Source organism: Strongylocentrotus purpuratus, unplaced genomic scaffold (assembly GCF_000002235.5).
Source record: "Strongylocentrotus purpuratus isolate Spur 01 unplaced genomic scaffold, Spur_5.0 spur5_scaffold_6, whole genome shotgun sequence".
In the NCBI taxonomy this organism is placed as follows: Eukaryota; Metazoa; Echinodermata; class Echinoidea; order Camarodonta; family Strongylocentrotidae; genus Strongylocentrotus; species Strongylocentrotus purpuratus.
The window spans coordinates 11,341,974-11,365,222 of NW_022145612.1; the positions used below are offsets into that span (position 1 = coordinate 11,341,974).

Consider the following 23,249-nt stretch of genomic DNA (forward strand, 5'->3'; position numbering starts at 1 on the left):
AGAAAGGTTCTCATATACATTTCAACCTGCTACATCAGTTTGGATAAATGTTTTTAGAAGAATAAATGAGATTAAAAAAAGCACTAATTTGGTTGCATTTTGTTTCAAATACAATTGGCTCTCCCTGGATAAGTTTGAGGAAACAGACAAAAAAAAGTATCATTATCAGAAAATTTATGTAACCTCTAATACCACGACTGCATGTTACCTTTAACCATAATTCAATTTTTATTATGGTATACTAACATTGACCATTAATAAAGGCTCTTTATAACAATACACAATATGTTATTATAGTAACCATCTTTAAACATTGTACACTTTGGCTGTATTCCAAAGGAAACCTTGGACTGCTATTGTCTCCTGGTTGAAACTAAAAGAGGTCGTCATGGTACCTTGTTGTTATCTCATCGCTATATGATACAGTATTACAATGGTTACCAAAGCACATGTAGACATATGACTGACGTAAGCATGACAAGAACAATCAGTGTGGCTCTCACCTATATTTTGTTAACATATTTTGATTGACATGTACCATCTATTGTTTCCCCAGCTCCAGTTCATATAACATCATTGATTCTTGCACAATCTTTTATAAATCTATTGTTTCCCAGCTTAAGTTCACATTACATTGTTTATTCTTGCACCATCTTGTATAAATCTATTGTTTCCCAGCTTAAGTTCATATTACATCATTGATTCTTGCACAATCTTTTATAAGTCATATGACCACTCTCACTTTGGCATGTGAACCTTATCCTCACCTGGCTTAGTACTTTCATTTAGATATGATCACCCCTTCCATTATTTATGCAAAGTTTGTTTGAAATTTCCCAACCCTCCCATGCTGCAGTGGTACATAAAAACTCAGGAACAGATGGATGAATTAAAGTAAGAATTATGGAAAGATGGGAAGATGGACTGATTTCATATTTTTATTAATACAAATTGAAATATTATAGAACTCACATGACCCCTATCACAGAAAAAGATACTTAACCTCATCTGGCTAAATATCTCTGAATGGTATGCCATGTTAATTCACATGGAAAGAAAGTTTGTTTTATATTCCTTCACCCATGCATCCAAATACACCTTCAATCCTACCCCAACATGATGATGGTAAACAAACAAAAAACAGACAGACAGATGAAAAAGTAAGAGAAAAATATAATGAACTCTTGGATATAGAGTCTATGAAAACAATAACATCATTCAAAAGCTCAAGGAATGATAACCCACATACCCTGGGTAAAAGCTCCTAATCAGCTCTACATCTAACATCCCCCGATCATTCCTCCCTCCTTACCTTGAACTTTGAGATGATCTGATTGATAAGGGGCATGAACTTGTGCAGGTCCCTGGCTTCCGACTTCTTCAAGAGATGCTCTACGGCTACGGGTACGTAAGGCAACACGTCTTCCTCCAGACACACGACCATCCTGTGAAGATACTGCCTCACCGAGGCGTGGACGATGCCGAGCTGGTGGGGCACGTCTAAAGCCCTCAGGAAGACGTCCAAGGCATCGGTGTAGCACGTCTCGATGCCGCATTGCTTGATGGTCAGCTGGGAATGGAATGCCTTGCTGGTGCGACTAGAAAGGGGAGAAAGGTTTACATTTTGGTAAAACAAAGAAAGCTTTTGTGTACATTGTAAATATGTGATGGAAAGGGCGACAGATATGAAAATGCCTGGGATAGTACACAAACACGGTATTTATTTTTTCAAATAAGAAATTACTGATCCATATCAGCATTATTACTTTCATACAAAAAACTTAGAAAAAATGATTTATTGAGGCATAACGATTGTAGTGTAGGCACTGTGTACTGATTTGAATAGGCAAACAAGTTCTGTATTGGCAATGTCACAATTTTATAAGTTTTATGTGTATCCTAAGGAGGAATGTCAAAACATGTTTCTACTTGAATAGGTCAACATATTTTAAAAATGTTGATGTCTGAATAAAAGTTTGTGCCCTAGACAACAATATGTTTATGAGGATCAGACCCCCCTGCTCGTTGAAACTCGAAGAAAAAAAAGAGGTTGTCAACTGTGAAATCAGCCCATTTCCAATCCTACGTCACGGCCTTGGCATTGACTGTTGTTATGCAGGTGAGGATATTGCCACATATCAACAGGGAAGCACCTTGACCCGATTTCACAGAGCTTGTTATGAATAAAAACTGCCAAGACAAATTTGGTCGCAGCCAATCAAATGCAACGATTTCAGTAGCTTGTAACAGTTATTTTGATTTGGAAATGATAACAAGTTTGGTGAAATGGGACCCTGGATGGCTTTAAGATTTCTTTACACTCCAAACAGACAGCACTGATCAAAATTTTTCCATCATCTGTCTCGCATGCTTTATTTCAATGCTAGATCATGCAAACACAGGAATTTGACATGATCAATAAACATGTATGAGAGAAAAATCAACAACAAAAGGTCATGGATTGAGTGCCCCCAGGCTACGGCTCACATTTAGATTATAAAGGTATAATCCCCTTTTTCTGATATTTCGCAGGGTGGAAGGGATAATTATTATTCAAAAGCGATACCATTTCTTTGATCTTTTACCCTATAAAATCAGCCGATTAACATAGGTATTTCAGGGCGGATGAACTTTTTTAATCATAATCCACTTGACTGATTATCCTAGCCCTCTAGAGAGGTGAACTGTAAATAACTCTGTAATAATACAACACAACACAAATTAATTCTCCGATGTGTACTTCCATAAGTCCATAACATTTTGCTTGAGTGAGCATATCTGCTTGACCTACATACCATCTGTTGAAAGCCAGAAGGGCTTAACTGATATCATTTAACACAGGATTACTGCCCTCCTGGCCCTCAACTAATGATGTCTTCATTCATTCAGATTAAACCTGAAAATGGTGAAACTGCACTTTTTAAGCCTTTGCACTTTGCATTATCAATAACAATGCTCGATATCATGTAAGTCAAGATTAGTAGTTTATCTCTTATTCACAATGAAACATTCAAAAGTGCACTGCTGAGATAAGCAATATCTATTTAAGCATAATGACCCATAATGATCAAAGTTCTCATTGCACACAACTATCTTGAAATCAAACTGGAAAGTTTGGGGAGGTATGATATGAAGGTCATTTGATCTCACAATTATTTTGTAATCTATTTATCAAAAGGGTACTTCCCAATTATATGCAAACTAATGAAATGAGTGCCTAGATATGATAGATCACATTTGACCTTATGTTCTGACTCAGGAGGGGCACCTTAGACTACAAGATATGAAGATTTTTTTTCTTCTTCATTTTGGTGACAACAGGTTATGTGAAGGTACATGAAAATACTACACACATCCTTTGCATACAATCGAGTTTGGTATATCACAAACTTCCAAAATTCTGGCTCTAATGCATCATGGTTCTTTTTTTGCTTGTTCTTGTTTGTTGTCAATCTTTTGAGTATATATGCTTATACTTATTCTGTAAATCTTCAATCTGGTCTTGTTACTCTCATCTTATCCTAGTTATGTGTAGGTGGCAGCACTAAAAAGGCATTTCCTTTCTAGCTGTCTCCTCATTCTCATAAATATTCACTTTTCCCTATATTTTGTCTAGATTACCTTTATGATGTATATTATATTGTAATGTATGTTATTTTGACTTTATATCTATGCGGTATTGTATGTTATTGTATTTTTTTGTTTGTTATGATGAATGAAATAAATTTGACTATCTATCTATCTATCATCATCATCAACAGGTTGAAAAAGACAAATCCATAGTATATTTCCGTACCTGGTGCAAGCTATGGCGTGAGCAATGATCTCTGCAAAGAGAACTTGACGTTGCTCATCCGTCTCTGAACATAACTTAGGATAGAGGGTGTTGAACTTGTCTATGATGGGTGCTAGTACATTCCTCAGAAGAATCTGCTTCTTCTGTTCAATCAATGATACAACAAACAAAACATACAAGAACATTTTTAAAATTGTACTGTTAATGTATTAATATTAATTCTTTCACTCATTCATCAATCCATCCATCCAATTAATTCAATTAATTCAATTAATTGCATGTTCATTCATTCTTATAATACATCTTTATTTGATAGATAATAACCCACAGTGTTATCATTATGCAGATGACCAAATTTCTGTAAATGATTGATCTAAAAAAATATGAAAGATTATAATCAATGAACAGTAGGACTGATTACCAAACAGGGATAACATGAGTTTAAAAGATAATTTCATAGCACATATCTGTTTAGTCTTAAAAATTCAGTGTAATGTTCAAGTCATTCTCTGAGAATTGATTTTCTGTCAATACCAAAACTTTGGATTAACACTCAGATCATAAATAGAAATACCCGCTCAGGAGGTATTTGTTGTGAAAACAAACTTCATTCCTGATACACAAGAATATCTTAAGGCTCATACAGATATAAAGTAGTAAACCAGGGCTTTAAAATAAAAAAAAAAGTATACATAAATGGCAACTAAGCACTGTGTTACACTTATTTACATTTATATTACACTTATCATCACTTTTTAAAATGAGGTTTTATGGTATGCATTTTATGTTGTGCATTTTATGTTGTGAAGTATAATCAAATCTGTCTTAGCAGCCACCTCTCTTTAAAGGCCACCTGTCTATAGTGGTCACATTCATTGTTTCCCTCTAGGAAGAAATATGGCTCGTAGGACCTGTCTAGAAAGGCCAGATAGGTTTGACTGAATCACTTGACTCACCTCTGGTCCAACGGCACTACATGTGATGATAACCCCTGCTACTTCATAGAGGAACAGCTGATCATCTGTAGTCAATAACGGAGGATGACCATTCTCCTGTTATCATCGAGAAAATAAAGAGTGGTAGGTTAGTACAATGATGGTAACACGACAAGCGTTTTAACGGTCACGAATGATTCAAATCAATCGCAACATAAAATCAATCAAACTCTGCGCTAAAGAGATGGGAGTTTAAATTTGCAATTGATCGGAGCATTTGTGATCAATCCAGATCCATTGAAACTCTTTATAAGATCGGGTCCAGAGTTGAAAACAAAACAAAACAAAACAAAACAAAAGAACATCAACAAAATACAGGAGCCATGTTCTGAAAATTAGTTGTCTTTCCTGCTGAACAAAAATTGAAGTTGCACAGAATAAGCAATTACTATACGTGCTTTCTCAGATACCTCTCTTAACCATTACAGCGTCATAAGTGAACAATGCTTAAATCACCCAATGTACTTGATCAGCTGTCATTTTCTGGTAGAAATTTTGGCGAATGACAGGGACAAAGTTATTTTTTGTGAGTTGCTGTTTATCAATAATTAACACAAGCTACTTATAATACATTTTCCATATGCACTACCAGCTCACTCATTTTCCATGTGGTGTTAAATTTGTGACCCTTTTACGAAATGCACAATAAATGAAAATAAAACGTTTTTAACAAAAACGGCTCATACAGTATTTTACTCCAACTTACTGGTAAGACAATGATGAGAAGGTCCTGTATCCTCTTCAGGATCTCTTCTGTGAAGTTACTCAGATGATGCTTGAGTGACTTGATGAAGCGGGTGAAGAGGTACGCTGACCTGCTCCTGACCGTAGGATGACGATGTCTCAGACCACGGTCATCTAGGAAAGTGACCAGGATATCGGGGATGTGCTGGGGTTCGTGGTTGAAGAACCTCTCGTAGCGGACAACCGTCTCATACACCTACATCATAAAAAGAACATTTTAAGATATTGGTTAAGTATGTATGCCATCCAAAATAACAAAATTCAATGCCAGAGAAAACATGCAAGATATATATTTATTAGTACACCATTCTGATGTTCACTCATATAAATGACATGGATTACTTGCTCGCTCTTTGAAAAAGAAGTATAATTGTGATTAATATTTGGAAATAATAACAGAACATGATTTCTCTGAATTATAAACGCTACTAATATGGAGCAATTTGTCCCATGTACTTGCTCTTTGAAAAAGAAAGTGTTATTGCGATTGATATTTCAAAACAGTAATAAACATGATTTCTCTATATTGTAAACACTACTTCTATAAAACACTCTGTCTCACATAATTTGGGGTTTTCAGTATCTTACACCTGGAATGGCAAAAAGAAGTCTGTTACACTTTGTTTTTCTTTTCTCAATGAAGAAGTTCACTTCGGGCAGTTTCTTACTTCTTTGTTTAATAAGTGGCTACATATATTCAAGACAGCACAGTATGTCTGTTAGATCAAGCTTATTCACTCCACTTTAACACTTACTTGTAATGTGACAGCCCAATGTGAATGCCCAACTACTCCTGAAGATACCAACTGAAAGATAGAAAGGAAACGATGTTTACATTAAACAAATCACAGGATAGACTATTTCTATGAACACATCTTTTAAAATTCAATTTCCAAATACTAAAAATATATGTAGAAGCAACTCTGCCATGTTAAATTATAGAGCTAGCTATGAGGATAATAGAATAATCTCTGCTTTACAGGTAATTTTCATAATAGTGTTCAATAAGATGAGAGAATGATGATGTTGCAGAGTGACTTACTCCTTTCACTTTCTCTACCATATTCAATAGTGCAGGGAAACCTGTAAATAATGACTGCTCACATGAGACAGGGGGCCTTTCTATACAGGTTCCTCTAAATCCAGATTCCAGTGATAAACAATTGTTCTCAGGAAGCATAAAATATAATTTTATAGACAAATGGTCTGTATGTACAGGCAGTTCTTGATTTCACTGTGTTCAGTCATCTGATTTCAAATAGTGTGACAACCGAAGGATGGTTGTTTGTTAATGTATTATTGGGTACAGTAATGAATATTTTACACAGATTAGTTATGAGATGCTTGATAACAAGTAAGACGAGGACCTACCATTCTCATCATCTCCTTGATAGGTTCTGTCCTTGCAGAGTCTCCTACAAAATGGTTTCCCTCTTTGGCAGGAATGGCCTCACCTAACAGGTACAGTAATCTCACAGCCAGCTCCACATCGGTGAACTTCTTACTCCTCCAATGCCTAAGATCAAAATAAAAAGGTTGAAAGTATTTGTGTAAGTGATCAATGCAATAGCCTGTATGGCTATTAATAATAATAGGCAATCTTATAGTGCTGTCTATCTAGAAATTCTATTCCGAGGAGCACTAATTATTACCCCAGCTTTCGCCTAGTTGCCATTACAGTGCTCTAGCATTTCAATGAATTAATTCCTGCCAGGTACCCATTTACCTCACCTGGGTCGAGTGTGGCAAATGTAGATTAATGCCTTGCCAAAGGACATTAGTGCCGAATCAGAGATCGAACCACGATCTTTGAATTTCAAGTCAAGTGCTTAAACCGCTGGACTATGACACTTCTATGGGTTGATGAGCAAAGCAAAAGGGCAGATGTGCTATAAACCTATACATCAAAATTCTCAAGATATATTCATGAAGCCATAAACATATTAACAAAACAGAAAAACAACAGCAACAAAAACATCTCTAACATACCCTAACGTCTCCATGACGACAGAATGGACACTAGAAAGTACCATGTCCTGGTTGAGCTGTGCGAGGTTGTCGAAGAGGACTTTGAGCTGACGGCGGTAGTCGATGAACATGATCTCATCTTCTCCCTGGGCGTCAAAGTTGTACGTCTCATCGTAACGGAACTTATCAAGGAGAATGAGAAGGAGTCTCTGTGCATTGGCAATCTGGCTCTCATTCAGAGTACCAATCTGTTTGAAACAAAATAATAATGATAACAATAGTTATGATGATTATGATGATTCTGATGATGATGGTGGTGGTAGTGGAGATGACGGTGATAATGACAGTTAAGTTATATTCCTTGTTCTAACAAAGTTATTGAGGAGGATGAGAAAGAGTCTCAGTGCATTGGCAATCTGGCTCTCATTCAGGGTACCAATCTGTTTGAAACAAAATAATAATGATAACAATAGTTGTGATGATTATGATGATTCTGATGATGATGGTGGTGGTAGTGGAGATGACGGTGATAATGACAGTTAAGTTATATTCCTCGTTCTAACAAAAGTTATCGAGGAGGATGAGAAAGAGTCTCAGTGCATTGGCAATCTGGCTCTCATGCAGGGTACCAATCTGTTTGAAGCAAAATAATAATAACAACAGTTGTGATGATTAAAATGATTCTGATGATGATGGTGGTGGTGGTGGAGATGACGGTGATAATGACAGTTAAGTTATATTCCTCGTTCTAACAAAAGTTATTGAGGAGGATGAGAAAGAGTCTCAGTGCATTGGCAATCTGGCTCTCATTCAGGGTACCAATCTGTTTGGAACAAAATAATAATAACAACAGTTATGATGATTATGATGATTCTGATGATGATGGTGGTTGTAAGATTTAGAAAGTTTTCTGTCATGACGTCGGTTCAGATTAACCATAATTTCATTTGGTCGTAAGAGGGCGTTTGTAGTTGGCCAGCCTAAAAGTCACGAAATTTGAAATGTTTTGTGGACAGTGATTCCATCAGTAATCCCCGACAATCGAGACAAGCCCAATGTTGTAAGTACTATAAAGCTGTTATTTGTATAAATCAATCTTTAATTGTTTGTATGAGGCCAAAAATGGCACAAGATATAAATCTAGTTTTCTGTAATTTTAAGATGAAAAGTACGTTAAAATGTTGTCTGTGCATGTAGCACCACATATAGACAAACGTAGGATAACGTGTGTGAATGCACAATTTGTGCATATATCAGTTTGTGTTGAGGATAATCTAGATTTGTGTGTAATGAGTGATGATAATTGACATGAAACAAGAGTATGAATTGTTTTCCTTGGTTATAAAGAATGTCAAGGGTGTAGAAGCAAATAGGAATTTAGTTCAGGAACCAAGTAAAGAGTGTAAGATAGAGGCAGGAAATAAGGCTGGTCGAGGGTTTATTTGTGTATGACGTTAACCTACAAGATAGAGAGGTATGATTTGTAAGGGTTATATTTGTAAACAAAGGTAGAATTTGAGACAGTTCATTAGAATAAGATAAATGAGGCAGTTATACAGTTTGTGTTTGCACAAGTGAGCTTTACTCACATAGTTTATTCTTGAAGGTTTTCTTTACTCAGTTATGCATATTAAGGTCAATTATGGCAAGCTAGTTGTGCGATACAATAGATGTTTGTTTATTCATGTGAATTTGTACACATGCTTATGATTGCTTGTTTGTTTTATTGATATTACAGATGAACTGCATTTTATGCACGTATCTCAACTTGGATGTCGTCGTCCTTTCTTTAAGCCTACTGTTGGGGTCACTTCAGCAGAATTTAACGTCACACAAAGTTCATAACAGCTTTAGCATTCGTCACCATGAGTCAAGTAGGTGTTGATGATGTCAATCCAGAGGATTCTGCAAGTCAGGTTGGGAAGAGTTCCACCACGTCATCTGGACTTAGGACCAGGGCCAAGAGGGCTGCAATAGCAGCAGAATTAGCAGTTCTCCAGGAAGAACAAGAGATAGAACTCGAAGAAATACGCCTTAAACAAAGGAAGGCTAAGTTACTCTTACGTGCCAAGCTCAGCGCAGCAGAGGCAGAAGAAGACGTGTATGAGCAACACAGGAGTGGCAGTAAGGTGTCGAGTATAGGGAATAGGAGTTCCAGTCAGCAGAATGTCAAGCAGGTGCATGAAAGTGCAGAGCATGCTACGGAACATCATCATCATGTCAGCAATCATGATGTCAAGGAACCTGCGCTCCTACAAGAGACTATTCCTTTTCCAGCTCAGCAAATGGCTTCATCTCCCATTTCAGGTCAAGCTTATCAACCACGAGACGACCGAGAATTTTATCTGCAGACCCAAGTTCAGCAACAACGATGGTTGGAAGCTATCAGTCTGGCTAATGTAGAGATGATGAAGTTTGATGGGAGTCCTTTGCACTTCCATGAATTTATGATGTCGTTCGACAACTTAATTGGTCGATCTTCACTCGATAGTGGGACAAAACTTATGAAGTTATATCATTGCTGTGAAGGAGAAGTTAAGGGCATCATACAGTGCTGTATGGTCATGGAACCACTGTATGGGTACCAACGAGCCAGAGAGCTGTTGGTGGAACGCTTTGGCAGCAAGTACAAGATAGGAGAAGCCTGGATCAAACGTATAACCACTGGTCCAATCTGCCATGCGAATGACCGGAAGGGGCTGCAGAAGTTTGCAGATGAGTTGAAGATCAGCATGGAAACTCTTCGAGCAATGGATCTACTGCAGGAAATTAGTAGCCAGAGAGAGTTGCTGAAGGTGGCTGAGAGACTTCCATATTACCTTAAAGGTAGATGGTTAAAGTTGGTGAGAGACATCAGACAGCAGGAGCGTTCTCCCGATATCTCGGACATGGCAAGGTTTGTCTCCAACGCTGCTGAGGAAGCCAATGATCCTGTCTTTGGAGATCTGACAGCAACAACAAAAAGAGTTGAAACTTCAAACCCAGCTTTCAACAAGAAGAGTACAAGAAGTAACTACATGTACGCTACAGAGGTAACAGAAGTAGCAGTCAACCTGAAGTGCCTGAAGTGTAGGCAAGAACATTCCTTGTTTGGGTGCGACAGTTTTAAATCCATGGCACCCGAGATGAGATTTCAGTTTGCTCAGGACAACAGACTGTGTTTCAACTGCCTGCAATCTGGCCACACCAGTAGGTTTTGCAGATTGAATAGAAGATGCTCAGTACAAGGATGCCAGAGAAAACACACAAAATTTCTCCATTTTGCACAGGATGCATCTTCATCTGCAGGAAGGATGACAACGACACAGGCTCCAGTTGAAACCCAGAACAACGAAGTCCATCAAGTCCAGAATGGGTTTGTTAAGAAGTGTGTCACAGGGGCCGGAAGGTGTGTGCTTCCCATTGTTCCAGTGAGGGTTAGAGCTCAAGGAGAGAATGTATTTGTGAATACATATGCACTGTTGGATTCTGGTTCAACCAGTACATTTTGTACAGCCACTTTGGCCAGAGAACTCAATGCTACTGGAAGGAAGCAAAGTTTAAGCCTGACAACACTGGAGAAGCGTAATAGCCCCATAGAGACCTCAGTGATTAGTCTGATTGCAGACACGGGACCAGATACAGACTGTGTGAAGCTACCCTGTGTGTATACCAGAGACGCCATTAATATCAGAGACACACACATTGCCAATGTGGATGACATTTCAGGATATCATCACTTAGAAGGAATCAACCTCCCGATCATTGAACGACATGAAGTTGGACTGTTGATAGGGCAGGATTCACCTGAAGCCTTGATACCTATCGAGGTGAGACGAGGACAGCATGGCCCTTATGCTGTTAGGACCAAATTGGGTTGGTCAGTGAGTGGACCTGTAGGTTCCAGTTCAGATGGTGTACCCAAAGCTACATCTAGCTTCATTGACAGTAATGATAGACTGGAGGAACAAGTCAGCCAATTCTGGAAGATCGAAGCTACAGATGTGCTTAAGAAAGACAAGGCAATGTCAGTCAATGACAAGAAGGTAATGGAAATATGGGAGAGGGACATCCAGCGGGAAGGTGCACATTTCCAACTACCGGTGCCCTTCAGAAGGAGACCACCTAACTTGCCTGATAACAAGTGGAGTGCAGAACAGCGTTTGAAATCGTTGGCAAGGAGATTGCAAAGAGATCAAGCAATGTATGTGAAATACAAACAGGGCATAGAGGATCTCCTCAGGAAAGGCTATGCAGAGGAAGTTAGTGAGGAGACTAGGCAACCCAAGGACACCCCTGTTTGGTATTTGCCCCACCATCCAGTCTTGAATCCCCAAAAACCAGACAAGATGCGAATCGTGTTCGATTGTGCGGCCAAGCACCAAGGGGTATCTTTGAATGATGCAGTGTTACAGGGGCCGGACCTTATCAACAATTTGATGGGAGTTTTGCTTAGATTCCGCCAGCAACCAGTAGCACTCATGTCAGATATAGAGGCAATGTTCCACCAAGTGAGGGTACCTCCAGAAGATCGAGACGTGTTGAGATTCTTGTGGTGGAAGGACGGAGACTTCAACAAGGAACCGCTGGTCTACCGGATGTGCGTCCACCTCTTCGGAGGTACGTGGAGCCCAAGTGTGTGCAGCCATGCACTTCGTCAGACAGCAAGAAACGGTGATGGTAATGGTAAAGTGGAAGCATCTAAGGCCATTCTCGAGAACTTCTATGTGGACGACTGCCTGGTGTCAGTTGAGAATGAAGAAACAGCGGTGAAACTTGCTGCGGACTTGATGGTCTTGCTCAGTGAAGGAGGCTTCAGATTAACCAAATGGGTCAGTAACAACCCATTTGTCCTGCAATCCATACCAGAAGAAGAGAGAGCTAAAGATGTGAGGGGTCTGGATCTCAATCATGATGCTCTTCCAGTCGAGAGAGCACTTGGAATCAGCTGGGATGTAGAAACTGATTGTTTGCTGTACAAATTTAGACCCAAGGACAAACCCCAAACCAGGAGGGGTATCTTGAGTGTTGTATCTTCCATCTACGACCCTCTCGGTTACGCCAGTCCTTTCATCCTAAAGGCTAAGATGATCTTGCAGGAACTAACCAGACTTAAACTTGCATGGGATGAGGAGATTCCAAGCAAGGAAATAGAGAGATGGAATGAATGGTTACAGGAACTACCCAAGATGACTGAATTCCAGGTCAACAGATGCATCAAACCACATGACTTTGGCAAGGTAGCAGAGTATAAGCTACATCACTTTGCAGATGCTTCAGAGAAAGCCTATGGAGTCGTTTCCTACCTGCGGATGAAGGATGTTGAGGGTCAGGTGCACTGCAGCATACTATTTGCAAGGTCACGTCTTGCACCCCTGAAGAGGATGACAATCCCACGGCTTGAACTGATGGCGGCTACACTCTCTGTCACTATAGACAGTATGATACAACGGGAACTGGATCTGCCGCTCAAAGAGTCAGTGTTTTGGACTGACAGTTCAATAGTACTTCATTATGTGAAGAATGAGGATAAACGTTTCCATACGTTTGTAGCAAACAGAATTACAACCATTCATGAGGGATCTGAACCAAGGCAGTGGCGACATGTTAACACTGATGTCAATCCAGCCGATGATGCCTCGCGTGGAATGACAGCTGAGGAATTGACTGGACGATGGAAAGAAGGGCCAAAATTTTTGTGGTCAGAAGAATGCGATTGGCCTAAAAGCTTGACAGTGAATGAGTCTAGCTTAGAGCATGACCCAGAGGTAAAGCAAGACAAGACTGGAGTGTTTGCTGCAGCCGAATCTGAAGTCAAGGCGACAGATAGACTCCTTGAAAGTTACTCGTCCTGGTTCCGGCTGAAGAAAGGTATTGCATGGATCCTGAAGGTCAAGGAGTGCTTGAGAAGAAAGGCACGCAAAGATATGAATTTACTGGATATGAAGCAGCCAGTAACAGTTGATGAGATGACTGTAGCTGAAGAAGCAATTGTCAGATACGTTCAGCAACAGACCTATGCTGAGGAGTACAGAGTCTTACAGCAAAATAAGACTACACAACGGTCGCCCACTCGAATAGCAAAATCCAGCCCACTATCTAAATTGAGCGTGAAACTCACAGACGAAGGATTGATATGTGTTGGAGGAAGACTACACAATGCACCACTAGAAGAGCAGACAAAACACCCAGTGATTTTGCCTTCCAAGCATCATGTAGTACAGCTTTTGGTGAGACATTACCACATTATGTGTGGTCACTCAGGGAAGGAGTATGTGCTATCCCTACTCAGACAACGATTTTGGATAATCAGAGGGAGGTTAGCAGTTCGTCATGTACTACACAAGTGTTTCACATGTAAACGTCAACGTGCAAAACCAGTGGAACAGAAGATGGCAGATTTGCCGGCAGATAGAGTGGTACCAGAAAAACCTCCATTCAGTAACGTGGGAGTTGACTGCTTTGGCCCATACATGGTGAGACAAGGAAGGAGCTCTGTGAAGAGATATGGATGTATATTCACTTGTCTGGTTATAAGAGCAATACACATAGAGGTACTGCATTCATTGGAGACGGATTCATTTCTGAATGCCCTTCAGAGATTTATTTCACGCAGAGGACAACCAGAGATTATCAGATCCGACAATGGTACAAATTTCATAGGTGCTGAACGTGAACTGAGGGAGGGATTGAAACGATGGAACCAGGAGAAGATCCACGATAATCTCCTTCAACAAGGAATTGATTGGAAATTCAATCCACCGAGAGCATCCCATATGGGTGGATCATGGGAAAGACAAATCAGAACTACGAGAAAGGTCTTGAATGCAGTCATGAAGCAGCAGGTTCTGAATGATGAGGGCTTAACGACTCTTATGTGTCTAGTAGAGGCAATTATCAATGGGCGTCCACTCACCATAACATCTGATGACGCAAGGGATGCAGAGCCTCTCACACCAAATCATCTGCTGCTCCTGAGGTCAAAAAATGCTCTACCACCTGATGTGTTCCAGAAACATGATCTGTATGGACGTCGACGCTGGCGGCAGATTCAATACCTGGCAGACTTATTTTGGCGCAGGTGGGTGAAGGAATACCTACCTTCCTTACAACAGCGGCAGAAGTGGCTGAAAGAGACGAGAAATCTGGAGGAAGGTGACATCGTGCTGATTATCGACAATCTGCCGAGGAACAAGTGGTTGACGGGAAGAGTAATCGAAACCTATCCTGGGAAGGACAAGCTCGTCCGATCGGTGAAGCTGAAACATAGCACCGGTATCCTAGTCAGGCCTGTGCAGAAACTATGTCTTTTGGAAGAAGCAGATAGCGTATTGGTGAACCACAGCGACTAATTGGAGCATTCATTTCTTATGTGAGATAATTATATTGATGCACGGTGAATTAAACGTGCGAGGTGAGAGCCTAGCGCCGCCTCTTGTGAATTTTTGTGTCGCAATTTTCCTGATCCGTGACGAGCGTAAGATCCTGATCATCATGTTTCAGTTTTGGAAGAAGCAAAGAGCGTAAATTGGTGAACCGTGGAGAGCGATCTCAATTTAAATGGATCCACAGCGAAGAACGACTAAATTGGAGCATTAGTTTCTTATGTGAGATAATTATATTTGATGCACGATGAATTAAACGTGCGAGGTGAGAGCCTAGCGCCGCCTCTTGTGAATTTTTTATGTCGCAATTATCCTGATCCGTGACAAGCGAAAGATCCTGATCATCATATTCAAGTTAGACTGACGTCGACGCAAGACAGAACTCGTTTACAGCAACAAACTTGTTTAAGCGCAAGAAATTGATAAAAACAGTCCTCAGACTTTATACAAGACTATTTGCGGTAACATTGTGCCCTTGAGGTAAATCGGGCACGTTATATTTGAGGACAGTGGACTCTACTCTTGAAGAGTAATAAACATTTCAGCCTTGTTATAGACTATGTCATATTATGTTTATTAGTCAATACTTGAAGAAAGACTATAATGGACTTCAGAATACATGTATTCATTTCAGTATTGAACTGAGACTATTGCTGAAAGATTTTTTTGTTCGAACGATATTCATACGTAATTTCTTACATGTTTTTTCCTAAGAGCAGGAGTTAAATATTTGACCACTACAAATGAGAATCATTTGTCATGATAACATGTTATTTGGTCAATGCATGAGCATACAAATATGTAGTGTCTAGTTCAAGTTGAAACTTTAAAGAACCGAATTGTGTTGATATTTGATGCATAGACCCAAAGGAGGATATTTGATATGAAGGGGATAGTTGAACTAAAGTTTTGTATACCAGAAGTAAATTGACAATTTACTCAAGATTGCGAATGATGAGAAAGTTTAATCACAGAAGCACCATTTTCTGAATTTGAAAATCATTTTTTGTGTGTAACCCTGTTGTACTTAGTGGTGGGCTACTGAATTTTGCTTGAAAACTCACAAAAAAGGGGGTTTAGTTTCAAGAATCGAGTACTGAAATACACAGTTCTGAGTAGTTAGCAGCTCTAGTGCATAGAGGTACATGTAGAATCATTATGTTTGAGCTGATATATTTCGTATTTTCCTTTGGTAATTCACTAGATAACTCAAAGTGTGTAAGGAATGTCAAGGACTTTAACAATCCTTGTTATTGTTATTTGCTACAGAGTGTCAACAATTGTGTTGAGATTTAGTTAATGTGTACTCTATTAAGGCAACTGATCTTTTTGCCCAATGTTACTTTAATTGACCTGTCGGTATACATTTTTAGACGACAAGTGTTTGTTGTGTATAGGCTATAAATTCACCCTAAAGGCATTTACTGTAATGTACTACATTGTGTAAATGAAATTAATGGAATGTGCTATGCAGAGTTGAGTGTAAATTCTGAATGTTTAGTTGTGTTTTATTAACAGAAAAGTTAGACAATTTGAATGGAAGTTGAAGTTATTTGGATAAATGCTTTGCTGTGGCTACGCATTTAAGGGGCCGGGATGTAAGATTTAGAAAGTTTTCTGTCATGACGTCGGTTCAGATTAACCATAATTTCATTTGGTCGTAAGAGGGCGTTTGTAGTTGGCCAGCCTAAAAGTCACGAAATTTGAAATGTTTTGTGGACAGTGATTCCATCAGTAATCCCCGACAATCGAGACAAGCCCAATGTTGTAAGTACTATAAAGCTGTTATTTGTATAAATCAATCTTTAATTGTTTGTATGAGGCCAAAAATGGCACAAGATATAAATCTAGTTTTCTGTAATTTTAAGATGAAAAGTACGTTAAAATGTTGTCTGTGCATGTAGCACCACATATAGACAAACGTAGGATAACGTGTGTGAATGCACAATTTGTGCATATATCAGTTTGTGTTGAGGATAATCTAGATTTGTGTGTAATGAGTGATGATAATTGACATGAAACAAGAGTATGAATTGTTTTCCTTGGTTATAAAGAATGTCAAGGGTGTAGAAGCAAATAGGAATTTAGTTCAGGAACCAAGTAAAGAGTGTAAGATAGAGGCAGGAAATAAGGCTGGTCGAGGGTTTATTTGTGTATGACGTTAACCTACAAGATAGAGAGGTATGATTTGTAAGGGTTATATTTGTAAACAAAGGTAGAATTTGAGACAGTTCATTAGAATAAGATAAATGAGGCAGTTATACAGTTTGTGTTTGCACAAGTGAGCTTTACTCACATAGTTTATTCTTGAAGGTTTTCTTTACTCAGTTATGCATATTAAGGTCAATTATGGCAAGCTAGTTGTGCGATACAATAGATGTTTGTTTATTCATGTGAATTTGTACACATGCTTATGATTGCTTGTTTGTTTTATTGATATTACAGATGAACTGCATTTTATGCACGTATCTCAACTTGGATGTCGTCGTCCTTTCTTTAAGCCTACTGTTGGGGTCACTTCAGCAGAATTTAACGTCACAGTGGTGGTAGTGGAGATGACGGTGATAATGACAGTTAAGTTATATTCCTCGTTCTAACAAAAGTTATTGAGGAGGATGAGAAAGAGTCTCAGTGCATTGGCAATCTGGCTCTTATTCAGTGTACCAATCTGTTATTAATTGACAGGATGGAAAAAGAATCAATCGAGATTTAATAATGCATGATCATAAAGGCAGACTATTAAACCTGATTTAATTTAAACCTAGTTCAGCACTTAACTATTAAACATTATAATGTCAACCTCCTAATTTCCTTTCAAATTTCTTTCATTCTGTAATAGAATAATTAAATGAAAAGAATCATGTAACGAAATGAACATGATTAATTTGTTTCATAATAACAAGACTTTTGTTTATTAAGTCTAAAAGAAATCATAAATATATTCAGAAATAATCTCAACCTCTCGTACGATCCGCTGGTCACTACAGGTCCTTGAAATTTAAGATGAAACTGTTCTGTAATACCCTATTAAATCTGTTTATGTCCTGTCATGTTGTAAATGAATAAATTAAACAATGTTAACAAGCTTGGCACACTGTAAACTAAACCCTTGACATGAATTAAGATTGTTTTTGCTGATTAGCTAACCACATCCTATCACGCTTGTAAGTCATTTACTTGAAATTTATTGTAATTGGAAAAACGCAATGATATTAAAGCCCCACTGTCCTACTTGTAGCTACTTGCTCCCTCTATATAGAAAACTTCCCCAATCGGTGCCTGTTGGTCCCCCATGATCCTCTATTTCTTATGTTATTTGAGAGCTGAGTTGATGAGATAGCCACCTGTCAGTGACCTTGCTGTGTGGTCTAATCCCTTCTAGCCACACTAGTGTTGATAAGCTTTAAAACTGTTTTAAGATGTCCGTAATGCATGTACCCACACTCTACATGCAACTGTCAGCTATATTTCACTTCATTACCCAAAATGCATCATTTGATCTATATAATGGCTGCCCTAGATAGATAAGTTACAATCTAGTTTTGATTAAAAGTGGGACAAAATACTTTCTACTGTTCTTTAGGATACACAATCCACTTCATACTAGATGGTTTCCTAGTACAAGTTCAGTAAAAATGAACATAATTTTCAGCAGCTCTTCATGATAGAGAACAATATATATTTGACAAAAAGTGAAGAAAAAAGAAGAGAGAAATAACTGCAGAAATATCTTAAAAGTAAATTTTGAGACCTCGCTAATTCTATTTCTAATGTATAATGATGCTACATAAAGGAAAACTGTTCCATAAATGAGTGGCCAAGACAAACAAAAGAAATGATGGGACACTAATCAAGATTATTTTCAAAGTAACATAATAGATTTATCGCTTGCACTGACCTGTTTTAGAATACCTATATAGTCCCTGGCAAACTCTGATACGGCTAACGAGATGTCATCGTCTTCATGACCAAGGAACATGAAGAGCAGGGGTAGTTTACTATCTATGGCTTGTAATGTATTCAGAGCTCCAACAGAGTTCTTACTCTTCACCAGTCTGTAAAAGAGAAGAAAAGATACATTAAAGGGATCGTTTAACAATGTTAAATCTGAGATGCATGGCCCTATGTGTTATCAGTGTCTGTGATATGGTGTTATATTGAAGCCCTAAACAAAATTGCGCTTCAAAATGATCAAGAAGTACCTCAAAAAAGTAAAAACCTTTGAGTGACCGGTTTTACCATACTCGTTTTCCCCAATAGATTGTTGTGTTATGAAAACCGTTTGTCAAACGCAAAATTTGATTTTGATTTTCAATCATAAATATCTTGATAATCAGACAGGCGATCGGCTTGTTAAAGTCATGAGGTTCCTGACTGACCTAAAGGTTTATAATTATCATTGCAGCATGAGCTAAATCAAAGATTTTTTTAAAGGATCTAAGACAAAGTTACCGGATCCCTTTAATGATGTCATCTTACGATGTAATGATCTTCAAAGAACATCTATTACAAAGCGTCATCCTACAAGTCATGTTGTTCACTACCGCTACATGCTTACTTGAGGGATTGGTATTAAATCAATGGTGCTACCTTGAAGCAAATTTCCATTTGGAATATGTTCAATACCACAACAGCCTAAAACCAATCTAGAATTAATTAACCTTGGACATAGAGTAACAGATGATACTACAGACTGAGTGAACGGTTAGCAATTCTTGGCAGAGACTAGACAGGATAGTCAGGATAAGATAGCTTAGCAGGATGTTATGGCAAGAAAAGACGCGAGCAGAGCGCAAAATGGATAATTGATGAAAATCATGGTTTTATCACATGAGGTAGAACCACATCATTAGTAGTAGTAGTAGTAGAATGGTTTTATTAGACAACTGCAAAATGGTAGCCCGAAAGCTACATTACATTGCAAGTTTTACAAGTATTAAAAAGCATTTCAACAAAACTTAGATATAGACAAGTACACATAATACACAGTCGGATAGATCATAACTTATTACATATTCCCTACTTGCAAACAAATTTATGATACAAATAGAATAGATTTGGCAATTTTATTATTTCTGTAATCATTGTTAAGTGAGGAATATTCATTAGGATTCGGAGCTGGTATGTACACCACGATAAGGCTTAATATTACCTACACTTTCATTCAGATTCAGATATCACCGACATCATAAAACATCACACATTTTAAGTCCTGGATATGTCTTTTCAAGTTTTTCGTGCCACTGCATTTGGGTAAGCTACCTGAGCTAGACACCATGTACAACACATACTCCTGCAACATTTGCTCCATGATCAATTTCCTACATAACCAAATTCCTAATTTTAGCACCAGACTAAAACACCCTAACCTTAAACTTAACCTAAACCCAACTGCAACCATGACCCTAACCATATGTCTGATGAAATAAGGCTTAGAGTAACTGTCCCAGGAGCAAATTTTGGATCACCTAGAGAGGGCGACACTCACTTTTGCCACGATGATATGAGGTTGCATCCAATGCCGTTGGTGAGTTTGGACAGCTTTGCTACAAAATCTATGTCTTCTTCCTAGGAAAGTGAGAGGAAAGAAACAGAAATTTATACTAATAGCATGAATTTTCTGGTAAAAATCTCAACCAAGCACATCAAATTATTGTATCTTACAATGGGCAATTAACATATTGTTGGTTGGCTAGTCAACTGGATGGAGACAAAATGATGGGATGGATCAACACAATGAAACAAAATAAATTGAACACAAGAATACAAAATACTTCTGCACCCTCCTCCCACTGTCACATCAATTTCTTTTGAAGTAGAATACTAAACAAATAAGAAGTAAAATAACTATATAAATCCCTGCAAACAACTGTGTGTGTTCAATTTTGTATGAACTTCTGTACGATCACTCCGTTGTGGGGATCTTCTGGCAAGGACAGATGTGAGAGATCGCTTCTGTTTTGGCATTCCTTACTAATATTTAAACAAACATTCATTGAAAATCAAGGATGGATTATCAAAATACCTAGACCATATATATTATATTAAATGAACTCCAATACAAGAACATATATTCAACACTTATCACTCCAATTTTCTTTTCATAAACATTAGGCCTAAAAAAAAAAAAAGTGGTTTTGTTCTGCCCTTTGTGACCGATCCCAAATTTTTTAAATCAACGGTCGGCTTTTGATTTATTTTTTTTAAAACCGTTTTTTAGAAAAAAAACTGAAAAATATCAGCCCAAAGAGGGAGTCAACAACAACAACAAAAAGTTAAAAAAACAAAGAAGATTTCTGACCGACCGACCCATGTTTTGGCACCTAAAGGGCAATACAACATCTTTTGTTTTTTAGGCCTAACTGAATATTCTCATTAAGCCTACCCCTGAAGGTGGTATGACTCCAGAGTCCTGCAGGACTTTGGTCACAGATTCCACCAGTTCAGTCTTGGCCACCGGATCCATGCCCTTCTCAATGATCTCATGGAAGCAGTCACAAGCACTCTCCCTCAGGACATCGATGGACAGGTGATGGAGGAGGAGGCCCACGAAGCGCTCGTTGGCTATCAAGCTGATGTCGATCCACGATACGTAGACACCGACGACCTCCAGGCACAGACAGGCTAGCTCGGGGTTGGAAGATTCATAGTTTTTCTGTAGTAAAAAGAGAAAGGGATGAAAATGTTTGAGGTAAATAGACAAAAATTCAAAGATTGAACAAAGAGATATTTTGATAACAATCTTAAATCTACACATCATACAAATGTATAGGTTTGTTTTGGGTATTTAATACAGTTCTACCCGAGTGCCATGGTAATGAACTGTCAAATTACTTTTGAAGTAAAATACATGAAAAATAGCTTGTAATGATTATATGATAAAAAGTGTTTCATTTCTATTGTCAGCAATTGCAGGTTTAAATTATTGAATGTTCACTACGCCACAATATGGAGTAAAAAAGAAGGAACAAAATATGTCACTGTTAATAATACAAAACTTCTTCTTTTGATTCTCCTAATCTTATTAGTCATCTTCTACATATTTTAACAATAGAAAAAAAAAAAAATTATTTCTACTCTTATTTGATGACATGCCCACTAACATTCACATGGTCTTTCATTAGCCAGCAACCCACACATATAGATCAAAACATAGAGCCATATATTAATAATAGACCATGACAATTGTACTAGTATTTCCTGGACACAAAACACAGAATTGATTGTGTAAGCCCTCCTGTACTCAAGGAGGATCATGAACAGGAAATACGGAATATGCCTCTAGACATCCTCACAAATCCTCTGGATACCTCTCAATAAGAGTTCACCTTGAACTCTGTACTCTCCAAGGACTTACATGTTCTCCTACACCATAACCTTTTTGGGGGGCTAGTTTTTTTTTCTTCTTGGGGGGGGGGGGGGGTAGGTGTTTTTTTTTTTGAAGTTTTTTTTGGGGGGTACTTTTTTTAAAACAATAGACTCCTAATTACTCCTGTGGTTATTGCAAGAACCACATTTCTACTGAATCGTTGAAGGTTAAACAGTGGTGATGCAACATTTGCTACAACAACAATTGCTCTTTGCTGTACTTCATCAAAATAAAGAGTAAGGTCTTGGATAGTTTTTAGGTTTTATAATAGATTTAGAGGTAATGGTTAAAGGCCAAATCCACTCCAAAAATAACTTACTTTCAATAAAAGCAGAAAAATCAGACAAACCAATCAAAAAAAATTTGAGTAAAATCAGATAACTAATAAGGAAGTTATGGATTTTTGAAAAAGTATGAAAAATTATAGAACAATGGAAATCACTACACAAATTGCCAATTTGGTTATCAGTTTGTGATGTCATTGCCTCACTGTTTATCAATTGCTTTATTCATTTGAATCCATTAATTTCCCTTTTTATCCCCAAAAAATTGATTTCCCCTTAAAATTGTAAAATGCCTGAATACTGCATTTCCAAAGACAGGATAAAAAAAATTACATTGATTTATAATCAGCATCACCTAACACATCCAATTTGCATATGATACCAATGCTATTGCCTCTAATAAAATGGCAAAGAACTACTGTGCTATGTAGTTCTAGCAATACCCCATTATTTTTGCATTCAAAATAGATTTGTTTAGCATGGACAATAAACAACACACATCTACTTGGTAAAATACTCTTTAAGGCAGACACATGGTGACACAAAATCTAAGCCAGGACCCCCTAAAGTTTGAAGCTCGATCTAGACTCCCCTTCCTAAGGGCATGGCACTTTTGCTAACCATGATTAAACCCACTTCCATATGTTCTAATGTGTCATCAGGCATGACACATCAACACAATCATCATTACCATTATATTTCTCTTACCTTTTATCATCAGAAAAAAGA

The 23,249-nt window shown here is 38.0% G+C and overlaps 2 protein-coding genes across 2 annotated transcripts in view; one reads left to right on the plus strand and one right to left on the minus strand.

The window, feature by feature from the left end:
- Nucleotides 1–23,249, minus strand: part of LOC581185 (exportin-T) — a 60,065-nt gene that overhangs the window by 20,885 nt on the left and 15,931 nt on the right. The window contains exons 7-16 of the mRNA XM_781199.5: nucleotides 21,253–21,522; nucleotides 20,356–20,435; nucleotides 18,766–18,922; nucleotides 7,525–7,751; nucleotides 6,907–7,051; nucleotides 6,291–6,341; nucleotides 5,498–5,731; nucleotides 4,753–4,848; nucleotides 3,797–3,939; nucleotides 1,313–1,598 (exon numbers count right to left, since the gene is read on the minus strand). Of these exons, the coding sequence (XP_786292.3) occupies nucleotides 1,313–1,598; nucleotides 3,797–3,939; nucleotides 4,753–4,848; nucleotides 5,498–5,731; nucleotides 6,291–6,341; nucleotides 6,907–7,051; nucleotides 7,525–7,751; nucleotides 18,766–18,922; nucleotides 20,356–20,435; nucleotides 21,253–21,522 (1,689 nt within the window). The remainder of the gene's footprint in view (nucleotides 1–1,312; nucleotides 1,599–3,796; nucleotides 3,940–4,752; nucleotides 4,849–5,497; nucleotides 5,732–6,290; nucleotides 6,342–6,906; nucleotides 7,052–7,524; nucleotides 7,752–18,765; nucleotides 18,923–20,355; nucleotides 20,436–21,252; nucleotides 21,523–23,249) is intronic.
- Nucleotides 8,392–17,341, plus strand: LOC115919203. Its single transcript, XM_030972383.1, has 2 exons — nucleotides 8,392–8,563; nucleotides 9,242–17,341. The coding sequence occupies exon 2, from the start codon at nucleotides 9,369–9,371 to the stop codon at nucleotides 14,832–14,834; it is 5,466 nt and encodes a 1,821-aa protein (XP_030828243.1). The 5' UTR covers nucleotides 8,392–8,563; nucleotides 9,242–9,368; the 3' UTR covers nucleotides 14,835–17,341.

Coding starts and splice junctions, on each gene's coding strand:
- LOC115919203 (XM_030972383.1), top strand. CDS start 9,369: ATGAGTCAAGTAGGTGTTGATGATGTCAATCCAGAGGATTCTGCAAGT.